Source organism: Dermacentor variabilis, chromosome 11 (genome assembly GCF_050947875.1).
Source record: "Dermacentor variabilis isolate Ectoservices chromosome 11, ASM5094787v1, whole genome shotgun sequence".
NCBI classification, from domain to species: Eukaryota; Metazoa; Arthropoda; class Arachnida; order Ixodida; family Ixodidae; genus Dermacentor; species Dermacentor variabilis.
The window spans coordinates 51072079-51094077 of NC_134578.1; the positions used below are offsets into that span (position 1 = coordinate 51072079).

The 21999-nt window shown below is 47.1% G+C and overlaps 2 protein-coding genes across 3 annotated transcripts in view; one reads left to right on the forward strand and one right to left on the reverse strand.

Moving 5' to 3' along the window:
- Positions 1 to 12321, reverse strand: part of Ino80 (chromatin-remodeling ATPase INO80) — an 87609-nt gene extending 75288 nt beyond the window's left edge. Inside the window, exons 1-3 of one of the 2 annotated variants that reach the window (XM_075675168.1) lie at positions 12148 to 12321; positions 5068 to 5552; positions 3239 to 3365 (exon numbers count right to left, since the gene is read on the reverse strand). In XM_075675168.1, coding sequence (XP_075531283.1) covers positions 3239 to 3365; positions 5068 to 5544 — 604 coding nt within the window. In that variant the 5' untranslated portion in view covers positions 5545 to 5552; positions 12148 to 12321. The remainder of the gene's footprint in view (positions 1 to 3238; positions 3366 to 5067; positions 5553 to 12147) is intronic. The other variant, XM_075675167.1, reaches the window with a different exon arrangement.
- Positions 12322 to 12950: 629 nt separating this feature from the next.
- Positions 12951 to 21509, forward strand: B52 (serine and arginine rich splicing factor B52). The gene is made up of 9 exons (XM_075675192.1): positions 12951 to 13133; positions 13781 to 13905; positions 14482 to 14552; positions 16162 to 16248; positions 17207 to 17276; positions 20044 to 20117; positions 20201 to 20302; positions 20422 to 20598; positions 20999 to 21509. The coding sequence occupies exons 2-9, from the start codon at positions 13783 to 13785 to the stop codon at positions 21315 to 21317; spliced, it is 1023 nt and encodes a 340-aa protein (XP_075531307.1). The 5' UTR covers positions 12951 to 13133; positions 13781 to 13782; the 3' UTR covers positions 21318 to 21509.
- Positions 21510 to 21999: the final 490 nt, after the last annotated feature.

Consider the following 21999-nt stretch of genomic DNA (forward strand, 5'->3'; position numbering starts at 1 on the left):
TACGGTGCGACTGCCACTCCCCACTTTCTCTTTGCTGAGTGGCGCAGTGGTCATGCGTCGCGCGCGTGTGGTTACGGGTTCAAGGGTTGTTCTGCCATCTCCGCTGGTTTGAAGGTTTTTATTTTTCTTCTGTTGGTGTGCCTGCCACGGTGCGTCAAGTTCAGGCGCACATGCCGTTGCCTCTCCGAAAAGCGTGACTCAATTGCTGCTTCCGCTCTCTAGCTGCACCCTCACTTCCGACTTGCAGCAGTGAACGTAAAGCCCTTCGAACTTTGTTTTTAGCCTTTTTTCATCTCCCTCTGTCTTCTTGATCCCAAAACCTCCCATTTCTCTCTGTTGTGCGGGCGACTGAAAGCGCATCCTCCCTGCGCGCGGTTACTTTCGCATGGCTGAGCGCGCGGGACCTTCGTCTGCTCTTTGGAGCGGTGGCTCTTCCGATTCAGAATACAAGCTGAGCTCGGATTTGGACTCGGACAGTGTCTCATGCGAGGAAGAGATGAGTTCCGTATTGTCAGATTCGGATGTTGAACAGATATTATAGTCAGGCTGATGATGATGATTACTAACAACAGCTGCAGAACACTGAAATGTGCATATTGCATTGACTATGTTATTTGTATACCAATCATAATCAAAAATAAATTGCTATGTTCATTCCCTGTTATGCTCGTTCCCTGTAACCAAGCCGACACTGGGGGTGCGTCACAGCCAGAAAGGTCTGACAGCGAAAGGGTTAAGTGAAAATACGGTTAGTTTTCCCAGTGCCGTTAGTTGCGATGAGTAAACACGCCAGTCAGGCGAGCCGCTTCGTATACAGACGATTGCTGGCATGTCTGCGCTTACCGCATCCGAGTAGAAATCACGCCAACAATTTACTATTTTCCACAACATTTTATAACTCGCACTCTTTCGAGGTCACTTTATTCTAGAAGTTATTTCGTGTTAGAAACAAATTGTAGCCGATTTATGTGCCGCCGTCACCGGCGAAAGAGGCCCGCGTTTCGACCAGGGAGAGAAAAAAAACAGACATGATCAGAGCGGCAAGGCACCTGCTCGCCAGCCCCGCCCCGACGGGTCTACCACGTGGCCATGACGTTCACGCTACCGGCACTGTCATTGGCTGCGGTCGTCCGATTGATGCGGCAGTCGCACGACAATATTCAGCAAGTTGGTCGCGCACGCTGGCTGCGCATCAGAGCAGACGTCATGGCTTGTTGGGAACACGTGACCACTTTGTTTACATTCCCGTTTCTCCCGTCCCGTTGCTCTCTGGAACCGAAACTTCGACTGGTCGCTACAAAAAAGACTGCAAATAATTACCTGTGGCGCTCTGAAGTAAATGAGGTTTCATGCCGTGATTACTGGGTCAAAAACTACTTATTAAAGCAGAAAAAACCAGGTGGATTTTTTTTGTGTCAGTACTCCTTTATAATCTTTCAAAGTGCGGCACCAGCAAATGCAAACACGATCGCTCATACGTGCTTTGATTCGAGAGACTGCACCTGTGAATCCGGACTGCATGCCAGAGTCTGGAACGGGCGATTCACTCAGTATCCAAGCACAGTTAATAAATCAAACTTTGGTCCCTCAGCGAGTGTCATCAAGGAATTATTCCTCCCACATATATAAGCTACCTGGCATTGTTGGACGTGAGAAGCAATAGTTTCCCTGTTCATATGTTTGCACTAAAGTGTTGTGTCCATTGTTTGTACGTGGTGATCAACTTACAGGGTTAATTTCGACTACCTAGAATTATTTAACACGCGCATCAATCTAAGCAACGTATTTACCCAATTCTAACGCGCACCCGATTTTGGCGGGGTTTAAAGAAAGAAAATAAAAGTGCACCTGGATGTAATGCGTCATCAATCTATGAAAGAAAGACATGGCTATCTACAGTGATATATAGTAGCAGAAAAAAACGAGATGTGCAGAATTTATCTTCACAGAAAGAAATTGGAATTTTTTTGCGAGCTTTCATAATGAAAGCGGCACGTCGTCGTCACCATTTGCGTTTCATCGGCCCTGAACACCAAACACGCGGGGGCGGTATTCTGGAGCAATCACTTTTAGAGAACTACATACTACCACTTTCACAAGATCGTTTGTGATTCTGCACTGGATTTGTCAAAGCATGCAGCCAACAGCATTTCTGGAACTGTGCACAGATAGCGAGTTTGGCAAACCACCAGAAACAATGGCAGCTGTATACACACCAATGCATTCGGCACTGAGTCATACAAAATCTCGCAATATTGATGGTATCTACAAAAGTGACTAACCGGGAATACCACTCAAGATGGTGGTTGAGCATGCAATGAACCCACAGCAATGTTCACAAAAACATGCACTGTCACCATCCTGCGATGGCAATCACTGTGCGTCTGACGATTATGATGATAGGCCATTGCCAACTCTGCCAACGTAGTTTTGGTTTCGTATTTGGTTATGACGTGCACACAATTTTCAGACCCATTTTCTTGGAAAAAGGTGCAGAGTAAATAAGGTATACAAGTGTTTTTTTCTAGTTAGAAGCAACTCCTGCAGGTGGTCTTGTTTTGATTTTCCGTCCCACTGTTTTACAAAGATTTCAAACCCAGAAAGTTCAGATAATGCACAACAGAGAGTTCTAGCTTGAATAAAGATATTGCCGTTAGATAGTCGAGTTGTGGAGAAGAGTTAAACCGAGGAAGATACAGAACTGTATTGCAGCAACCGAACATTTTGCAATTAGATGCTGCTGCAAAGCAGCAGTGACAGCGACAATCATTTGACAAGGAGTCCTTTCTTATCTTCATTTGACAATAACACCCACGTTACCCAGAAGCACTTTTTAACGCATTGTGGTTGGACAAAGCTTCACAAGACGTCGTTATCATTGTAGCCTATAGTGTCCAGGGCTCCAGTAACCCACGAACGAAGAAGTTTGCAGACAAGCTAAAGTTCTCTAGTAATCAGATTATCTATGACAAAGAAAAATAATTCGGCCAGAACTCATACACAATGACTATCCAAGTACACGAAAAGCTGAAATGCACAGCGCCATGAAGTACGCGCATACCCAGTGGTGCACACCCACTGGCACATACCCATGGGATCTTCGGGATCTGCTCGTATTTTCGGTTAGGTTACGTAGACAGAAAGAAACTGGTCCAGCCAAGCCAAGGATGCTACTGTGTTAAACAAACAAAAATGATGAAAGCCACCAGACAGACATGGAACAGTGGCGCCCCCTCACCCTTCTTGCGCTCCATGGCCCTCTTCTCCTTGGCCTTTTTCTTGTTTCCCAGGAACGCCTTCTGGTGCTCAGGGAATGGGTCGTGCTGGGAGAGCATGCCCACACCGTAGTACTGGTATTGCCGTAGCTGGCCAGAGAGAAGAGGGACGTAACAGCAACTGAGTGAGGCGAAGGCTTGCCTATTACGCATGCACTTCATTTACAGAGATCAGCCATTAACGGCTCATTGCAATTGGTTTCGGCGCGCAACATTTGAGATCAGCCCAGAGCGATGAGCCGGCGGGAACACGCAGGGTTGCAAGATATTACAGTCGACTTCTATTAATCAGACCCTGACAGAACTGATAAAATTTATCAAATTATCTGGCAGGCTGAACGAGGCAAGATGCACACAAAATGGCAAAACACATCGCCGATTCGTTTGGCAGTAATTGCCAGACTCTAACACGGCCCTGAAACAAATGCACGCCCACTTTCTACAAGTCCTACGTAGAAAACTGACGTACAAATTACATTAACGCTTCTAAACAAAGTAGAAATCTAATGCGAACTCAATTTTTCAGCAAGAGAAATTGTTGCACAATGGCAGCCGGTTTCTTAAAGTCAGCTTAGCCACACACCTTTATTTTTAAGTCAGCTTTGCCGCAATGCATTGTCGTGCGATTAAGCATGCAAATGTTGCGAAGGCACTTTTGACATCGTGTCTGATTGCGCCGCGCAGGCAATTTACGGTGCAATTTTCTTTTTAAAAAAGAAAGGCACGCATTAGAATCGCGTAAATACCATAATCACATTGTGAGCTACGGTTATTGCTTGAAAATCTAAGATGGGTCGAAAGTAGGCGTTTTTGACGCATTCACTGTCCCCTAACTTCCACCAAGACGGACACTGCCACTGAAGGGGTTGCTATCAAGACCACCACAGGGGTCAAGTTTGAATTACCCAGCGAATGCCAATTTTAAGGTCAAAATAACGAAGGTTTGGATGCATAGAAATGGATGGGCGCCAGCCAGGATCAAATTAACAGAAGTCTACTGTATTCAATTACAGCAGCATGCTGCCATCAAAGTTGTCTGCAATATCTTTTAACACTTTAAGCTTGAAGTATTAAGCTTTAAGTATTGAAAAAGTATTTAGCTGATGGCCAGTGGGCAGCAGCAGTATCGCATCCTGCTCAGACTCAACAATATCCTATTGACACACCTTTTAAAAGTTTTTGTTGTCAACCATCAGTTACGAATCTGAAAAATTACTAGCTTTATCAGATGACAAGGACACAAGCTTGCACCAGCATCTCCATGGAGATGTCAATTCCTCCAGTTCGCTCAGATAAGAGCACCTTTTGTTTGCCTAAGCATGTAGATACAGGTTTAGCATCACAAGGCAGTTCCTCAGCTTCCCATTTCCTCCAGTATTGCCACATAACCTGATGACATTTTAGACAAACTACAGATTCATGTTTTGTCATCTCTGACGATGCAGGGGTACATCTCGCACAAGGTATCATTCTTCTCAAAATACCAGTGGGCACAAACCTATTGCAACCTTGACTAGTAATCTCGCCTGCAACTGTAATCTGTTACACTGGAATATTTTAGATTCTCATTCCTTGTTTAATTTTGTATAGGATGAAAGGCAATGTCTCTGGGAGTGAACACCGGGACTGAGAAGGGTAGAAATTAGCCTTCCCCAAAAATGACACCCCAGGATTTGGGAACAAGACAGCTATTCACTGTGCAGATATACCTTCGAAGATCTCGGCATTTTTGTTTTTTCTCAACCATACTTTGTTACAAAGGCTGCAAGAATTTTATGTGCACAGGCCTTACCTCGGGGTCAGCGTTGAGCTCGGCCTTGGCAATCTGCCGCAGCTTGTGGAAACGCAGCCAGTCCTGGAGGTCGTCCTCGGTGGGCGAGTTGTCCTCCTCCGAGGACGAGGTGTCGCTGAGCAGCACGTTCTTAAGCCAGCGCCGGCTCTTCTTGACGTTGTCGAAATTGTACAGCTTCATCTTCTCCGCGCGCCGGTCCGTCTCAGACTGGGTGGTGCTCTCGCCGCCACCGCCACCGTTGAGCACATCGCCATCCTCGTCGATGTCCGACAAGCTCTCAGCCTCCGTGTCCTCGGCGTCGTCGTTGAGGGGCGTCGAGAAGTAGTTGTGGATGAAGCTGATGAAGTTGTCGAGCTTGACAGCCCGCTCGATCCGCTGCAGGTGCAGTGGCTTGGCCAGCACGGGGGGCTGGTCATCCGCGGCGGAAGTCGACGGCTCATCTCCTCCACCACATCCCGCCGCACGACTAGTGGCCATGGCTCAGCCTGCCGTAAGCCCGAAAATCCGAGGATACCATCAGCACTAAGTTTTTTTCAAACACGCCACCCCTTCGTCACCCTCTCTGTACAAAGTGTGAGCTACTGCCTACTTTGTCTCGAAGGATATTGGCAGGACAGCTGGGAAGCAGCGACAGGGGACAGCAAACATGTCGGCAGCTCTTATTTGTCATTTTTCACAGGACAAAGGGGTCACAGAAAGGCCAGAGACCTAATATATAATACAATAAGTTCAAATATTGTAATATATACAATAAGTTCAAATACTGGCCAGCATTAGAGTGGCAGTCTATGTCTAGAGCTATGAAGACAGCTCTGAGCCCAAGTATTGCCACGGGAAAGGAACCTGCGCTATGCAAATCCCATCAAACCCCGTGGGCATAACCCATGAAGTCCTTGATGAGGGACCTTTGAGGTATTATCAACTAAAAGTATGATGGAATGTCTGGAAGACATCTCTGCGATGTGACACTACCTTGCATCGACAAGAAATAAACCAAGGAAAGCACATATTACCACTTTATTTTAACACTCTGTGTGAACCTACGAAAAACACAACGTAGCTTACATTATGCACTGAGGAAAGCATGACTACATTATCCTGTGAACAGACCTTCTCGTTTTTGACTTCGATGTTGACGTTGCAAAACTTTATCTTTTTTGCTGTTGTCAGAATTGGAACGAGACTGAAGATGCCGCTTGAATGTCTATTTAGTCGTCTACAGCAAGTGTTGAAATGCAGCCTTGGAGCTATCTACAGTAGCCAACATTCCGGCAAGAACTTGTCTTCTTCGCTCGTTTTGAGTGCTCTTATTCTTGAAGACGAACGGTATCCAACTTGACCAATTTGTCACTCTCCTAAGTGATGCTCGTCCCTCTGAAAGACAGACACGGCCATCTTCTTGACATTTAAGAGCTGGCAACTGTTCAACATGGGTGTTTTGCTAGCTTGTGCAGCACCGACAGGCGCTCTAAGACAGTAGCATAGCTCACAGAGCAAACGTTAAAAAAAGAAAAGGGAGGGGGAGATAAATTCTGGAGCTTTACGTGCCAAAACCACGATCTCAGTGGCGGAAGACTTTGAATTATTTCGGACCGCTCGGGGTTCTTTAACGTGGCCCCAAATCTAAGTACATGAGCGTTTTTGCCTTTCACCCTCATCAAAACACACCCACTGCACCCAGAAATTTAAGCTGTGACCTCGAGCTCAGCAGTGAGACACCATAGCCACTAAGTCACCACAGCAGGTTGAGCAAACATGGTCAGGAGACATTCTGGTTGAGATCAGAGAAGTACATGATTGGGCAAGTCATGCAATATGCACAACATACAATAAGTTGTCTGACAAGAGGAAACGAAACCAAGGGGCCCGATCTCGGTTGGTCACAACCGTACGAAGCCAAGGAAAGCACAGGGGCAGATTAACTGTGGTTTTTAAACAAAGCGTAGAAGAAATAAGAAAAGTGGAAGTCAAAGTGGTCAGAAAGACAACTTGCCGCCAGTTATAGCGCGAGCTACAGTGCCAGATATTCTCTTGCACTTTATTTGGTATTTGTGCATGTGTGTGGCTCTGGCCCTGGGAGGATTTTGAACCTTGGCACCTCGACCCTTGGCACACAATGTGTGCCAAGGGTCGAGAAACGCACAAGGGGATGCTGAAGCTTAGGGATGTTTGCGGGGATAGGACAGAGTACGCCGACACAATCGGAGATCACCGTGAGGGGCCTTCATATTGCAGTGGACATAAACCTGGCTGATGATGATGCAGCCCTTTATTTTCTACACAGCATAACCTTTGCTGTTTGCTTTTAAAGCAGACAAATTGCCATGAGTTGACCCATTGGAGGCAGATAAGCAGCACCTTTGCAAGCATGCATAATGTGTCTCGATTTCTCTCTTTTGTGCACACAAATGAAAGTGGTCTGTGCGCAGGCAATTTAAGCTTGTTTCACATGTTGCAAATTTGCTTGAGTTTTCGCACTTGTGGCAAATGGGCCGTCAGACCCTTTGTGCGGGTGATTTTTCGATGTTTCAAGTGCTGAACTTCTTGTGACAATGCACATGCGGCTAGGACAGGGAATCAGTCACATCACAGATCGGAGACCATGGCCTGCCTACTTGATCAAACACAAGAAATTTTGCCGGACAGTTTCTAAGTTGTTTTACTTTGTTTTTGCAAACGCAAACTGACGCCAAAAATAATTCAGTCCTCCTCTATATGCCTGCAAAAATGAATATTGCAGCTGCCACAGTCGCTGCACGTGAAATGGAAATGCAAATTTCACACTTGCAGAAATTGCGAGTGTGAGAAACACAGTGCAAAATCGCACTATGTAAAATGTGGTTGGTTCATAGTGTGTGTCTGGTATCACTACTTCGGAGCCAGAATTGTCTGTTTGCTTGGTCCTACGGAATTTATGAAAGTCCCAAAAGAACCAACACGAAGCTAAGCTGCAAGAGCACTGGCTAAACTGGCAGTATTGTAAGTGACGACATTCACTGAATCCTTTGCAATAAATGGGCTTCACTTTTAATATAGATTGCGCCCTTAGAGGCTTATCTTATCCCACAACAATAATCGTCACCAACCTTGCTTGCATTTCCTTTCTTGAAAACTCGGCGCTTACTACTTTCCTGTCGAGAATGTTGTGGCACGTTGATAATGCGCAATCTCTTCCTGTCTTAGAGGTATCAGGTGCTCGCAGCGTTAAAGAAAGGCAATGCGGGCAAGGCAGGTGACGATTATTGTTGTGGGACACGCTAAAGCTCGAAGTGTATAAATTTCTTTGAGAGCGTTATCTAACAAAAACCAACGCCACTTCCCAACAGGATGTCAAAGTGATGCCTTTTTCCCTCCTGTTCAACTCTACAGCGAATAAATGGTTGAAACCAACTTGAACTGGTTTAAACAAGTCTGTATAATTTTTTTAATTCAGAAAAACAGCATAAACTTATTTTGCACAAACACTCAATGGTGCTCCTTAGCTGCAGGCAAAGACTGAAAAAGAAACAGCAATCCATGCTGTTTTTCATGCCACAAGTAGTTACAAAAGAAATTGCATGAAGGATGCATATGCCAATGCTGGTGTGATTAAAAGCAACGGCCCAGCTAACAAGGACTTCATTTCAGTAATTTTACATATTTATCCCACCATCGGAGAACTATTTGACGTGACATGTTGAAAATTGCACTAATGGCACTGCGACTTCTGAATTGACAGAAGGGGCATGTGCATATGCAAATGAGGTAACGTTGTTGATCCACAAGTGCCGGCAATGCATGGATGAGAGGCTCCACGGAAGGTGGACACCTTAACCAAAAAATGTTTTTTTCTATTTCATTCTGGAATTTTTTTGAAATCTTAACTTTCCAGTTGAGTTTCGGTTCGCACAAGAATACTTTTATTTTTTCATTTTCGGTTCAACACCCTGCTCTCTATACAACTCTTTAAAGCACCGTGTTTATCATAGCTCACCGCCATCTTATAACTTTTGGTCTCTTTTCCCTGCAGTAATTTTTTCTTTCCCTACCGTCAACTTTTACCATTTCTTAGCCTCGAACAGTGTGAGACAAAATTAAAGGTTCTGCAGAGATATGTGTGGCAGAATACGTTTAATGTCCAAGTTAGAAGATGAACAGTCGTACATAACGTCCACACACGAAAAGGGCCTCTCCCGCCAATCTCACATTACCCTTGTCTTGAGTCTGTCAACTCCGTCCCGTGCCTTCAAATTTCAAATGAAAAAATGAAAGGCCACCTGGGAGTTCTTTAATGCGCACCTAAATATAAGCGCACGAGTGGTTTTGCAGTTCGCTCCTGCCGAAATGCAGCCCCCATGGCCAGTACTGAACCCGCAAGCTCCAATCTTAGCAGCACACCACCATAAGCAGTGGGCAACCATGGCAGGCACGCATCAAAATTTCCTGATCGCATGACGCGTAATATTCTTAAAGAAGGGAATTGCGCTAAAAAAAAAGACACGGACGAGTAAGGACATGTCCTTACTCGTCCGTGTCTTTTTTTTAGCGCAATTCCCTTCTTTAAGTATGTACGACCGACTCGCCCAACAACGTGCTCTCCTGAATTGCGTAATATTCTGTTGCTCCCTACAGCATTTCGCTTCTCTCGGCACTCATTCTGTTACTCAAGGAGACCAATGGTTACAATCAAGTCTCAATATAACGAACCACGGTTATAACACACTACATTTAAAATGTTTCTTGCCAACATCATCATGTAACAAACAAATGCTTACAACAAATACTGGTTGTAATGAAGTCATCACTCTAGCGTCATGATATGTTTCATGTATGTTTCTTTTCCTTACTCGGTTGCGAAATTCAATGCCTTTCTGTATGTATATTTACAAAAGTTTAATACTGACTACAGCCCTTTTCCTCCCATTTCTCTGTACTACTGGCATGCTGCTAGTTCCCAGTTTTGCGTAACACGTGGCACACGTTAGCACTCGTCATCCTTGCTGGAATTTTGTAACCTTCCTCACTGAATGCTTTCTTGGTTCCTGAACTGGATTCTGGGGTTCAACGTGACAAGACGACGATTTTATTATGAAGCACGCCATAGCGGGGGTACTCCGGATTAGTTTTGACCAGCAGGAGACTTCAAACGTGCCACCAATGCACAGGATACATGTTTTCGCATTTCCCCTCCTATTGAAATGCGGCTGCCGTGGCCGGGACTTGATCCCGCAACTTCAGGCTTAGCATCACAGCACCACAGCCGCTAAGCCACCAAGGCGGGTGCTCTTGGAGCCCGTGTGGTAATGCAAATGGATGAAGTACAATGTTGGATATGGCTACATTATAACGAGGCTTGACTACACTTCTACAAATCGAATATCAGTTGCATGTCCTCGCTCTCCAACCCACACTGCTGCTTTCTGATTTCTAACTGTCATGCCCATCACACCACACAATCATGCAAAAGAATGCTTGCGCCCGAACAACTTCGTATCCTTGTTGGCCACATACAGTGCACAGATATGGACTAGCACTAGCTCACAGTTGTGAAACAAGAATGCAAAGGTGTACATAGCTTCCTCGTTATTCCTTCTATGGCCACACCTTTCTGGGGGGCTTCACTAAGTTAAGTGTGTGCAGTGGCGTTAATACCTTCAAGTAATGGCATAGTCACACAGTGGAGACCGTTACAGGTCACTGGTTCATATAACTGAATGGCAACAGCAGATGGCCACGGCAAGTTTAGATTGTTTCCATGTTGAACGTGTGGATTAAATCCTCTTCGTTCTTTTGTAGCAGCACCCATTTGGTAGCAATTACTGGAAGTATTATAGTAACTTGCTCCACAGCATAAGCGCCATTAAAGGTTGAGTAGTGAAGTGAACGGATGGGCAACTTGTGCTAGTCTTCAAGGATGTTAGCATAGTTTCACATTCCAGCTTCACAGAGCCAAATTGGTAGGGCATTTTTGACCAGATCCTACAACAAGGACGCGTGCTAGGCTGGCAGACGAAGTTTAATAGTGCGACATCATCTCTCCTTTCTTCTTCTTTTTTTTCTGTTCGTTACCTTGCGACTACGAAATTGGCTCCCAGGGTGCAGACGTGATCTTGAGGCACCACGTAACGCGTACGTTCATCGAAAACGCGATCCGAGTTATCAAGGCTGTCGCAACCAACAACAACAACAAAAGAAAGACCAGATCGGAAGGTCGCACACGCTGCGAACATCAGAAAGCCGTGCCTCGCCCCGAAAAAATTTTCGTGTCGTCTGCCAAAACCGGTCAAGACGCGTAATCCGAGCCAACGGAAAGCGCTGCACACAATCCCACGCGAAATGTCATTGATTGCCGGATCAGCATCCGTCCCCGAACGTCGCGACAAGCATCCACACAATTACGTGTCTTTCCTTACTCGATCGAACCGGTGAAACACTCCGGGTTCCCCTGCGCGCCCGATATGTGACGAGCGCGGTCCAGAAAAAAACGTGGTCGCGCACTGCAAAGAAGGGAGATGCGCGACAGGCAATAGGCATGAAAGCACGACTGCCGGTATTTACGAGCAGACTGTTAGGACCTCGCCTAGCAACGATCTCCGACACGCAACAGTATCTCGCCGGCTGGTTCCGTGCAAAGGTGACCCTCAGAAAGGTACAACACCAAAACGGCTGCTTCGCGCAGCGAAGAGCGGCAGCGCCGGAGGTTAAACGGCGAAACAACAAGAAAACATGAATAAAGGGAAGTCGGGGGGTCGGTTACTTCTTGGGGTTTGCCCCGGCCGCTTTAGAAACGCACATGTTCAGTGGTGCGAAAGGCGGGGGGTACTACCTGCACTTTTCAAAACACGACGTACGAGTTGTTCGGTTCGGAACGCGAACCGTCTAGGCCTACGGCGGGCCAAGACGCGCATCGTGAGCTCGCTGCGCACGCCAATCGACGTGCTCGAAGAGAAACGGCAACCCGCCGGGCCAGAACCGCGCGCGATGCCCACCGAGCCTGGCCAGCCGCGCCGAATCGAAGTGAAGGGTAGGGTGCGGGGGGTTATCCTTCGGATCGCGGTTCACTTTTCCGAGACGGGGGCTTGAGCGCCGAGCGGCCCTTACTTGCTGGCTTGCAGTGGCGAGGCTGTCCGGGAGGCCATCGAATCGCGGCCGACGACTGGCGTTGCGCACAAAATGGCGATCTCGGAATGGTGCGGCTGATTCGCAGATGCGGGGCGAAAAGGGTCCCATGACTCCCCTCGCCTTCGCTTCGGCAGCGGACCGAGCACACGCCATATCCATTTTAGCCTCGAACCCCGCCGTGAAAACTTAAACACGGCCTTTCGCCTGCCTAACTTAAACTGCGCCGCAAGATACTTTTAGCGCGAGCAACTAATTTTGATACGACGTTGTTGAACTGTTCATTTTGAATTTAATGTTTGAGCAGACGATATTTTGGACAAGTAGCGCTACGCAGCGCTCACAATGCATAGCCTCAAACGCAGACTACAGTACCTAATTAAAGTTATAAGGGTAGTAATTTAACAAAAGCTTTTAAAATTGTTAGAAATAAACGATTACTTTTATAAGTCATTGTCTTAAGTTTATTTTGTGACGGTATTTTTAACTTATTGCCATAAGTTCAATAGATATATTATCCAATATCACGCCCACCGTTGCCCAACCATGGTTAGAACCGTTAGAACGAAGTAGCTTGCGTTATGCTGCCCTCTACAATACCTAAGATGTTGACTTGAAAAAAATATTGCAACTTTACTATTTCAATAAAATATGAACTGTTTTGTAGAGTTTATTTGATGCTTTTCTAAAATTGTAATTTAGGTGACGCTTTGACAGACACTGAAACGCACTTAAAGACGCCTGGTGTTGAGAGTTCCAATATAACAAAACCACGCTCGTCTGGGCCGCCCTGGCGATGTCCGTGAAATCCCCGTCGTGGCTGCGTCTCAGGCGTCGTGTGGGAGGAAGGTCACCTTCGGCGTACTCGTGCTCTAAGCGCGGTTCTCTCATATTATTAGCAAAAAAGCTTCGTAGAAATAACTTAGGCCGTGGCAATAATTGAAGTCGCACCAGCAGAAGCGGTTTTGGTGAGTACACGGTGCCTGCGTGTATTTTTGTAACCCTTTTTTTGTTGTGCGCAACAGGCTGCATCTTCCCATGTCGCGCGCTGCCTTGCTAACCCTAACACAGTAGTGGGCTATTCCAAGGCCATCTTGTTCCGTCATCTCTCGATGCCTTAGGGCCTTCCAGGATTCGATAGTATCCCGATTGAACTTTTGTTACCTTATGTATGGCAAATTGCGAACATTGAAGTTTTCTTCAATTTCTCAGCCGGCGTAAAGAAACGCTCCACGCTTTGTCCGCGTGCGATTTGTGAACGAGTGAGACAGCGATTGTGCAGAATCTTTCGTAGTTTGGGCTAACTTTCCTGTCGGCTTGTTTAAGCGCCTCTAATCGCCCGCCCCACAAACTGCTTCCGTGCAACGTGGTTAACGCGCTCAACGCTTGCTGGAGCTGCCACCACGCCGGTTGGTTCGACAGCACGCTCGAGAATTCCGTGATGTCTATCTTTCGGGACCTACTGCTTTGGTGCGGAAAACGTCCAACTGATGAATTCTCGGCGTGCTAGTAGCTGTTTTTTGTTGTTGTTTTTTTCTTTCTCATTCGGGTGGGATTTTTGTTTGCGCGCTCTAGTAATGATTCCCCTCCCCCTTCTTTTGTCTGGCGCCGACAGAGATGACGTCACGCGTCTACGTCGGACGCCTCAACTACGAAGTCCGCGAGCGCGACTTGGAACGCTTCTTCAAGGGCTTCGGTCGCATCCGCGAGATCAGCATCAAGAACGGGTTCGGCTTTGTGGTAAGTAGGCGTTCCTCGAATGGAATGATTCCCACTTTGTTCGCGTGGAACGGATCGGGACGTACAATCTCCGTTTGACTGACAGCGCCATCTGTTGCAAGCGCCGCTAACAAGCCTTTGTTGTCGCCCTTTCATCCAATCATTGTGGCCCCTGGGCGCGCCGGTGCGATTTGCCGAATTCGCCGTTAAAGTATGTCAAGTCGTAATACGTCTGTAGAAATTTCTCGTAGAACATGGATTGTTCAGCGACGCATGCATACAGATGGCGCGCTGTATTTGCGATGAGACTTTCAAGCACCCTCGTGGACGTAGGCTTCAGTTTATAACTTCTAGAATGCCTACGCGCGTCTGTCTGATCAACGAGCTTTGAATGACAAGTACGTGCACGTAAATGCTTGGAAGTTTGGCCTTTCGAGGGTCACCGATAGCACTCTGCTGCTTGTGATGAGCTCACCAAACATCTTTCGGGTCCAACAGACGCTGCCGGAAACAGTCTTGCTGATGTAAAACCTTACATTGCGTTTCCATTCACAGTCTGGGACAGCAACGCTTATTTCTTTCTTGAACTTCGTGCAGGAGTTTGATGACCACCGGGATGCAGATGATGCAGTCTACGAATTGAATGGAAAAGAGCTGCTCGGAGACCGGTAAGTGGTCTTGTGATTTTCGGGCAACTGTGAGGGGCTGTATGTAAGCTGTACGTAGGCCAGATCCTATTTTGAGTGTTTAAATTGCTCAGAATTCTCTGCAGAATGAGTTTTGTATTCCAAGAGGTTCTGCATATGCTGTAGTTCTGTATGCGCAGTGGCGAGCACACTGAATTTTGTAGGTTGGGTGACAACTAAAATTTTGTATCTGTTTGCTTTCCTAGTAACTTGGCATTAGAAGGATGCATAGCCACTTGGCCAACAACTCCTTGGCATCACGTTCATTCACAGATGGTGCCTCAGCTTTCTTAAAAGGAATGGCAAGCAATTTTCATGGTACCTAGCTTTAATGCAGTGAAAAGCTTACCAGTCGGCATCTAATCATGATGTAACACGGAAAATGGCATGTAACATCAGAATTTTTCAGAACATATATTAAAGCTAAATTTAAAGAATCTTTTACAGGGTTCGTGCGGACCCTTGAAAACCTTTGAATTTGAAAAGTTTTGAAGGCCTTGAAAGTCGTGGAATTTTTGGATATCCTTGAAAATCCTTAAATTTCCTAAATTTTTATTTTTAATAAACTTGCAGTGATTGTATTTGAGAAAATTTCAACCCTCCTGAATTCCCACTGTGATGTTGTTTTTTAAAAAAGAAAACAGGAACTCTCAGGCGTTTTGAATTGTCTGGTAAAACTCGGGGACTTTGTGCTTCAATCATGGAAAATTGGCTGTCTTTATTGAAAGGTAACGAAAGTCTCGACCTACTGCTGGCTCGAGTAAAAAAATACTCGTTACGAATTGTCTCTGACGCCGTGTTGTTGGCTGGATGACTTGCCTGTGTACAGTCAACGGGTTTTCTGAACGCCCGATTTTTCTGAAATGTCTGATAGCGCGGACGGCTTTGAGGCTCCACCACACGTCCCATAGAGTCGATGCACAAGAACATCTGTAATTTCAGACACAAGAACCCTTTGCTGTCTGATTTTCCAGAGTTTATCGCAGGTCCCATAAATGTCATTAATCAAAGCCATCACCACAGTTTTTATTATCTTGCCGCCTTGAATTAACTGGCGCTCTCGCACGCCGATCCGCTGGCAGCCGTAGCTACCACCGCGGCAACACTAGGCTTCGCTGCTTCAATGTTCGCTATTGAGGTTCTTGCCGTTTGGTGCTGTGTTTTTCATTAAGAGAATCCGCTGCTGTCGGTAATCACACCAGCTCCGCATCTGTAATCCTCGCGTATGGCTTTGAAGCTTAGAAAGTATGGTGCTTGCATAGTGCTGGTTCCCGAAAGGCAGCTTTGCTTCAGCACAGCGATGTTACGTGGTGAAGCGTATGTTAAGTGTTGCGGTGAAGCTTAAAGCGTAGGAAGAGGCAACTGTCACGGGACACAGTACATATTCCATGATTATACATGCCTGTGTAATGGCCGTGCATGTGGTCCTTGAAAGTCCTTAAAAACCCTTGAATATTTGTCATATACACCAGCATGAACCTTGTTTTACTTGCCCCCTCCCCTCTTCTTTTTTGGAAGTCCTCTGGGATGAATACATAAGCAAAAACGCTACTTTAGACGCAGTTCTAACAACCTGCTCTCTTCTTTTCAGGGTCTCTGTGGAGTTGGCTCGTGGCATCCGGCGTGGGGCCGACTATTATCGCTCACGTGCTGCATCCAGGTCACCACCAAGGCGCCGGTTGGTGGTTTCTCCTTGCTGTTTGACTGCCGCATCTTCATTTAGCCTTGCGTGGCCAGTTTCGCGGACAAAAGGAAATGAACTAGGATGGAGCATTGCGTGGCTGTCGTAAACCCTGGTCCTAAAAAACGACTTAAGGAATCGCAGCATCAAATGTAGTGAGCAGCTACGTATGGCATGGCGTTTCCAAGAGTCAATGTGGGAGGACCTCGTTTATCATAACTGCCGGAGTGATGAATGCAGGGACAGAACCGCATTCTAGGGGGTTGTCTTGCAAAGGCTTGCTGAGAATTCGCGTGATGTCCATCTTTCGGGACCTATTGCTGTGGTGCGGAAAACTTCCAACTGATGGATTCTCAGCGTCCTAATGGTTGTTCCTGTCCCGGGTGCCGCATTTCCTCTCTGGTAATGACTCCTGCTTTTCGTCTTGACATCATGCTCCCTCCTAGCTTTCTTCCTTTTTGGCCAGCTTACTGCATCGCCGAAGTGCCTTACATTGGAAGTTGCCCATTCTGCTTTACAGCTAATTGTGGAGGCATGTTGTATTGCTGTCTGCTTTCATTGCATAAAATGTTCTGTCTAGCCATGTTGCCTACAGTTCATGGCCTACGAAAAAGCTTCAGAAGGAGCTACACCAAGGGAAAAAGTTGAGAGGGTTTGAGCTCATCTTGTGCCCTTGTTGATGTAGTTTGCTTTTCCATGGTGTTTCTTTCCAACTTTCCTCTTTTCGCTTTATTACCTTTCTACACAAGCAACCTTCAACTAGGCACAGTCAATGCGTCTCGCACTGTAATGCTGCTCAATTGGAGCTTGGCCTGTTCATATGGAAAATGCTACAAGCTTGCACAAATGTATTCAATAGAGGAATATGTGACCGTGCCAGCTATATGTAAAGGCATTGTTCATATCCGACTTGTGAAGTCTTCAATTGTGAACTGCACTTTTTTTTTTTTTTCAGCTATGGCCCACCGACAAGGACAGAGTACCAGCTGACTGTCGAGAATTTGAGCAGTCGTGTGAGCTGGCAGGTAAGGCATCCTGCTAGTTTATATACTAAATCCGTGTTTGTGCAGCCATTTTTTTTTTTCTCTTGCCAGATACTTAGAGCCAACTGTCTTGACAGACTCCTTAGTATTTTCAGGCTAGGTTAGGTAAGTGGGAGGCTGCGCAGCCTACAGTATTAGTAACCAATGCGCATTTTGCTGTGTGACCCAGACATTCTTTATTTTTTTAATTTCGGTGCCCTTATTTGTTTCCAGTAACACATTGAGTGGTACAGATCAACATCAATACCCCCTCTAGAAAACCTTCACTTATATATTGAAAAGGCATTTGACACCTGACTTGTGACGCATGGGAACATCAAGGTGTAAAGCACATTAGAATCTTACTTTCAAGTATGCTCCTTCACAGCACTACCTCTAGCCACGTTGCTTGAGCATGGCGGTTGCACAACACAGGCCGTCCATGGTCATCTCCTGAACTATTCATGCATTTTGCACCTTAGCGTCCAATACACTGGCTTCCAAGATAGCACTTAGGATATGGTCAACATCCGATTTTGCGGAATCCCTAAGGGCCGCGAAAACATTCTAAAACTCGAGCAGTCTGAAAAGACGAATGCATGCCTTTTACTGCCCCAAAGTGCTCAAATTGCCACAGCCACATCCAAAATAGCTGTGAAGGCAGGCCGGTACTCCTATTAGGCATATCATTGCTCGAACTGCAACAGGAAATGACAGGTGCACCCATGTATAATTGAGGAATACATACAGTCTCCCGTGACAGTTGCATCTGCCTGCTCTTGGTATGCTTCACCACAATACTTCACCGTGTAACACTGCTGTACAGGGGCAGAGCCGACTTTCAGGAACTGGCACTGAGCAACGAGTCATGCTTTCCGAGCTTCGAAGCCATCAGCGAGGATTACAAAGGCAAAGTCTGTGCCATTCTTAACTACAGTAAATTGTTTTATCGATAACACTGCACTAGACAGCTAGAAACTTGGCAGCGAACGTCGGAGCTAGGCCTAGCGTTGCCATGGCGGTGGCCACAGCTGCCAGTATATCTGCGTGAGCACCCATTTGCGGCAGTAAGATAAAATGGCGGTGCTAGTTGCTTTGACCAATGCCGTTTCTGACCTGCGGTCATGGCAAAAAGTCTGGGTAATCGGACAGCAAAGGGTTTTTGCGTTTGAAATTTCAGACTGTTATACACTGACTCTACGGGGCCATGGTGGTGCCGCAAAGGAGTCCGAATTATCGGGCATCCGGAAAATCGATGATTGACTGTAGTCATGCATCACGGGAACTTCTGTACGATAGTCTGACCACTACGCGCTCTTCGGTTACTTCCAATAGTTGCAGGGAGTTTGCAACTTCTGTACCATAGTCTGACCACTACGCGCTCTGCTCTGTTACCTCCAATAGTTGCAGGGAGTTGGCGTCCGATAAGCACATTTTCCAGACTAGGCATGCTCACGGGTCACACGTTTCCCATTTGGGGGCAGTATTGTATGGAATCCCAAAGGTAACATGATGGTAGTTCGGGAAGTCTTGCATATACTGCCACAGATGGCACTGTCTGGGCACACATGCAAATCTTGCTTGTATACAACTGTTTTACGGAGTTCTCCGTTTGGTAGGGGGACAGTTTTGGTGGAGGCTAGCAGCTGCTGTGTGTCGCCATGTGACGAGCAACGCAATAACGGGCCGTGTGTGTGTTCTGTTCTCGCACTGCTCAGAGGGGGAGCGAGCCTTTGTGCGCCGCCTACCCGCGGATCGGTGCGACAGGCTTCCCTCCTTTACCCCCCTTGAGATGAAGGCTACTCCTTGATGAGCGCCCCCCCATCCTGGTGTGGAGGACCGGTAAAGCGTGGTGGAGCCCCCCCTAGGGTGTTTGCGGTGGACCAACCGCTCGGAGGGACCGTGCCGTCTTCTTCCTACTCGACTGGCTTAACGGGGCCGTGTGTGGGCATTGTTGTTGCCTCAACTAAAGATGATGAGGGGCCTACCGTAGATGGCAGTGGCGACGGCCAGCGGGGCTTCTTTCTCTGTGATTGGGCGACTGCGCGAGGCCTGGCCAATGGACCTCTGCCATGGATGGAGAAGATCCCCTTTGTGGGAAGGCCTGCGGCCCCCGCCTGGTGTGGCGTTACCCTCGTGTGAAGGGCTTGGCTCGGTGTTCTTGGCTGCGCCCCCTACCCCCCGCCTTGGTTGTCTGGGCCTGGGTTCTTGGGGCGGAGCCAGGTAAATCACGTATGACGCCTCACCTTTTCAAACAAAAAGCATCTTCCACTTTGTGCTCCGCGAACAGCCTCCTCCTGCCATGGACGTCTGAGCAGCGGCGGCATTTCTTTTTTCAGCTTCCTTCGTCTCAGGGGACCTGGTGGCCACATCTTTTTATTTTCAGACTGTTTTGAGTGACAAAAGGCATCTGTTCCAGTGTTTTGAACGTACAAACTTTCGATGCTGATTCTGCCACAGGCTACATTCACACCACGTCTGCTCTGCAGTATCTAGCAAGACTTGTTTGTGGACTTCAGTATTGGAGATCATTCACTTGCAAGACCAACGCGCATACCGTGGCCAATGCACTGGGGATCACTGTTGTGGATGCAGCCTGTGGCAGCTTTTCCAATGTGTCCCTCCAACACGAACCTTGTTCATTTCGTGATGCTGCTTGACGCCCATCAAGATGCCTGTTCTATTCATGGTGGTGTTTCTGGGTTGCTGTTGCAAGTGGTTTTAAATGTGTGTGTAATCTTGGCGTCCATTTCTTTTCTTCTCTGCAAAGGACTTGAAAGACTACATGCGGCAAGCTGGCGAGGTGACCTATGCCGATGCCCATCGCCTCCGCCGCAATGAAGGGTACGCGTCTTGCTCCCTGGATTTTTAGTGCATGTTGCTTGGTCAGGTGTCTGTACGAGGCTTACATCTTTTTATTCATGCAGGGTTGTGGAGTTTGCAACTTATTCAGACATGAAGAACGCACTGGACAAGTTGGACAACACTGACTTGAGTGGGCGGCGCATCCGCCTCATCGAAGAAAAAAGGTTTGTCAATTATGAGCGCGTCCTGGTCCCTTAAAACTCCCACCCTGCACGAGCCCCCTTAGTGTAACTGGGTATACCACTGGCATCTGTTCTGACTCGTGATTGATGTTACGTTGCAGGCGTAGCAAGTCCCGTTCTCGGTCGCGCTCTCGTTCCCGTTCTCGACGTCGTCGCAGTCCAACTCGCTCACGCTCAAGGAGCCGGCGCCGTAGTCGTTCCCGCAGCCCGGTCAAGCGCAGGTCTCGATCCCGATCTAGGTCCAGGAGCGCAGCCCGCCGTGGCCGCAGTCGATCAAGGTTTGTGGGGGTTTTTCTCATCAAGAAGCATACGATGGCTTTGTCCTGTTTAGTGTTATGGCAAAGCCAATGCTAGTTGCTAGTTAGGGTGCTGGTAAGACTTCGGATGGTGCGACGGCACCATTGGTTTGTGCACCTATAAGCTACTGTACCTACTTTGTGAGCAGAACTCTGTAGCTAGTATGTGTACTTCATTGCATTTAGCATTATGTGAAAAGTGCTCCTTTCATCCACTGCGGCAGAGAGTTCAGTGATGACTTATCTTTCGGGACCAACTCTTTGTGCAGGAAAACTGGTGCCAACGTTCTGAAAGAGCTCTCTCCGCAGTGCCTGCTTTGACTGTCTTTGACATCCTAAGGCTGGCAGCAGTTCTCATCAGTGCACTTTTTCAAATGCGCAGGTCCCGGAGCGCCAAACGACGAAGCCATTCCCGAACGCCAGTCAAGCGTCGCTCGCGCTCGCCAACTCACTCGCGTTCCCGCTCCCGAAGTCCAGCCCCTAAGCGGCGAGCCCCTTCTCGATCTGCCAGCCGATCGCGCTCCAGGTCCCACTCAAAGTCAAAATCAAAGTCAAAGAGCAAATCCCGGAGCCGCAGCAAGTCACCAGAGACCAACAACCGCCACCACTCGGCGTCTCGCTCCCGGTCTAGGTCACGCTCCCGTTCGCGGTCAAAGTCCCCTGTCAAGAACAACAATGACAACTCCAACGATAGCAGTTGAAGTGATACGGCCTGTTCATTTCGCACAGCTAAAACATGGGCTGGCCTTGTGCATTGCTCTTGCCATTGTCCCTGCTCCTTTTTCATATTCTCAGGGCCTCCCCTAGATGTCCTGGACTCTGTATATAGTAACCTTGTGACCTGTATATTTCATTTACTGGCATGTAATAAACCCATCATGTATGTCACACAATGAATTGCTCTCTTTACTCTTCTGCAATGTACGGTGTGCCAAGCAAGTTTGCCTGAAGGGAGCAGTTTGTTGCAGCTACCGAGAGGAATGTGCTTTGTAATGCTATTGTTATTAGGGTGGGGCAAATATTGCATAATATTGCGCCAAGTATTCGTATGTGAAAAAGAGCTATTTCACATTTTTTAAATGTAAAATCTGGCCAAATATTTTGCAATAACTGGCTGCTAGTCTTGTTGCTGTTCTCTGCCTGCTAAACAAAATATTGAGAGTTCTTGAAAACGTTAGTAATGCAAGCTTTTGGTATTGCGGCAGAAACTGAATTTCAGCTGCAATTTTTGCTTGTAGTCTTGTCTTTTTGGCAGTCGAGCAGTTTCTTTTATGCTACAGCCAGCAACACGTCCTTCATGTTTTCGTAACATGCAAATCCTTCTGCAGCTTATTTTTGGGGTGCTATTGGCTTGCTACAGCTATACAATATTCGATGGCTTGT

Bases quoted from the DNA above. Each gene is read 5' to 3' on its own strand.
- B52 (XM_075675192.1), top strand. From the start codon at position 13,783: ATGACGTCACGCGTCTACGTCGGACGCCTCAACTACGAAGTCCGCGAG. The intron at 13,906-14,481 runs GTAAGTAGGCGT...AACTTCGTGCAG, and splicing joins AGAACGGGTTCGGCTTTGTG to GAGTTTGATGACCACCGGGA. The intron at 20,599-20,998 runs GTTTGTGGGGGT...TCAAATGCGCAG, and splicing joins CGTGGCCGCAGTCGATCAAG to GTCCCGGAGCGCCAAACGAC.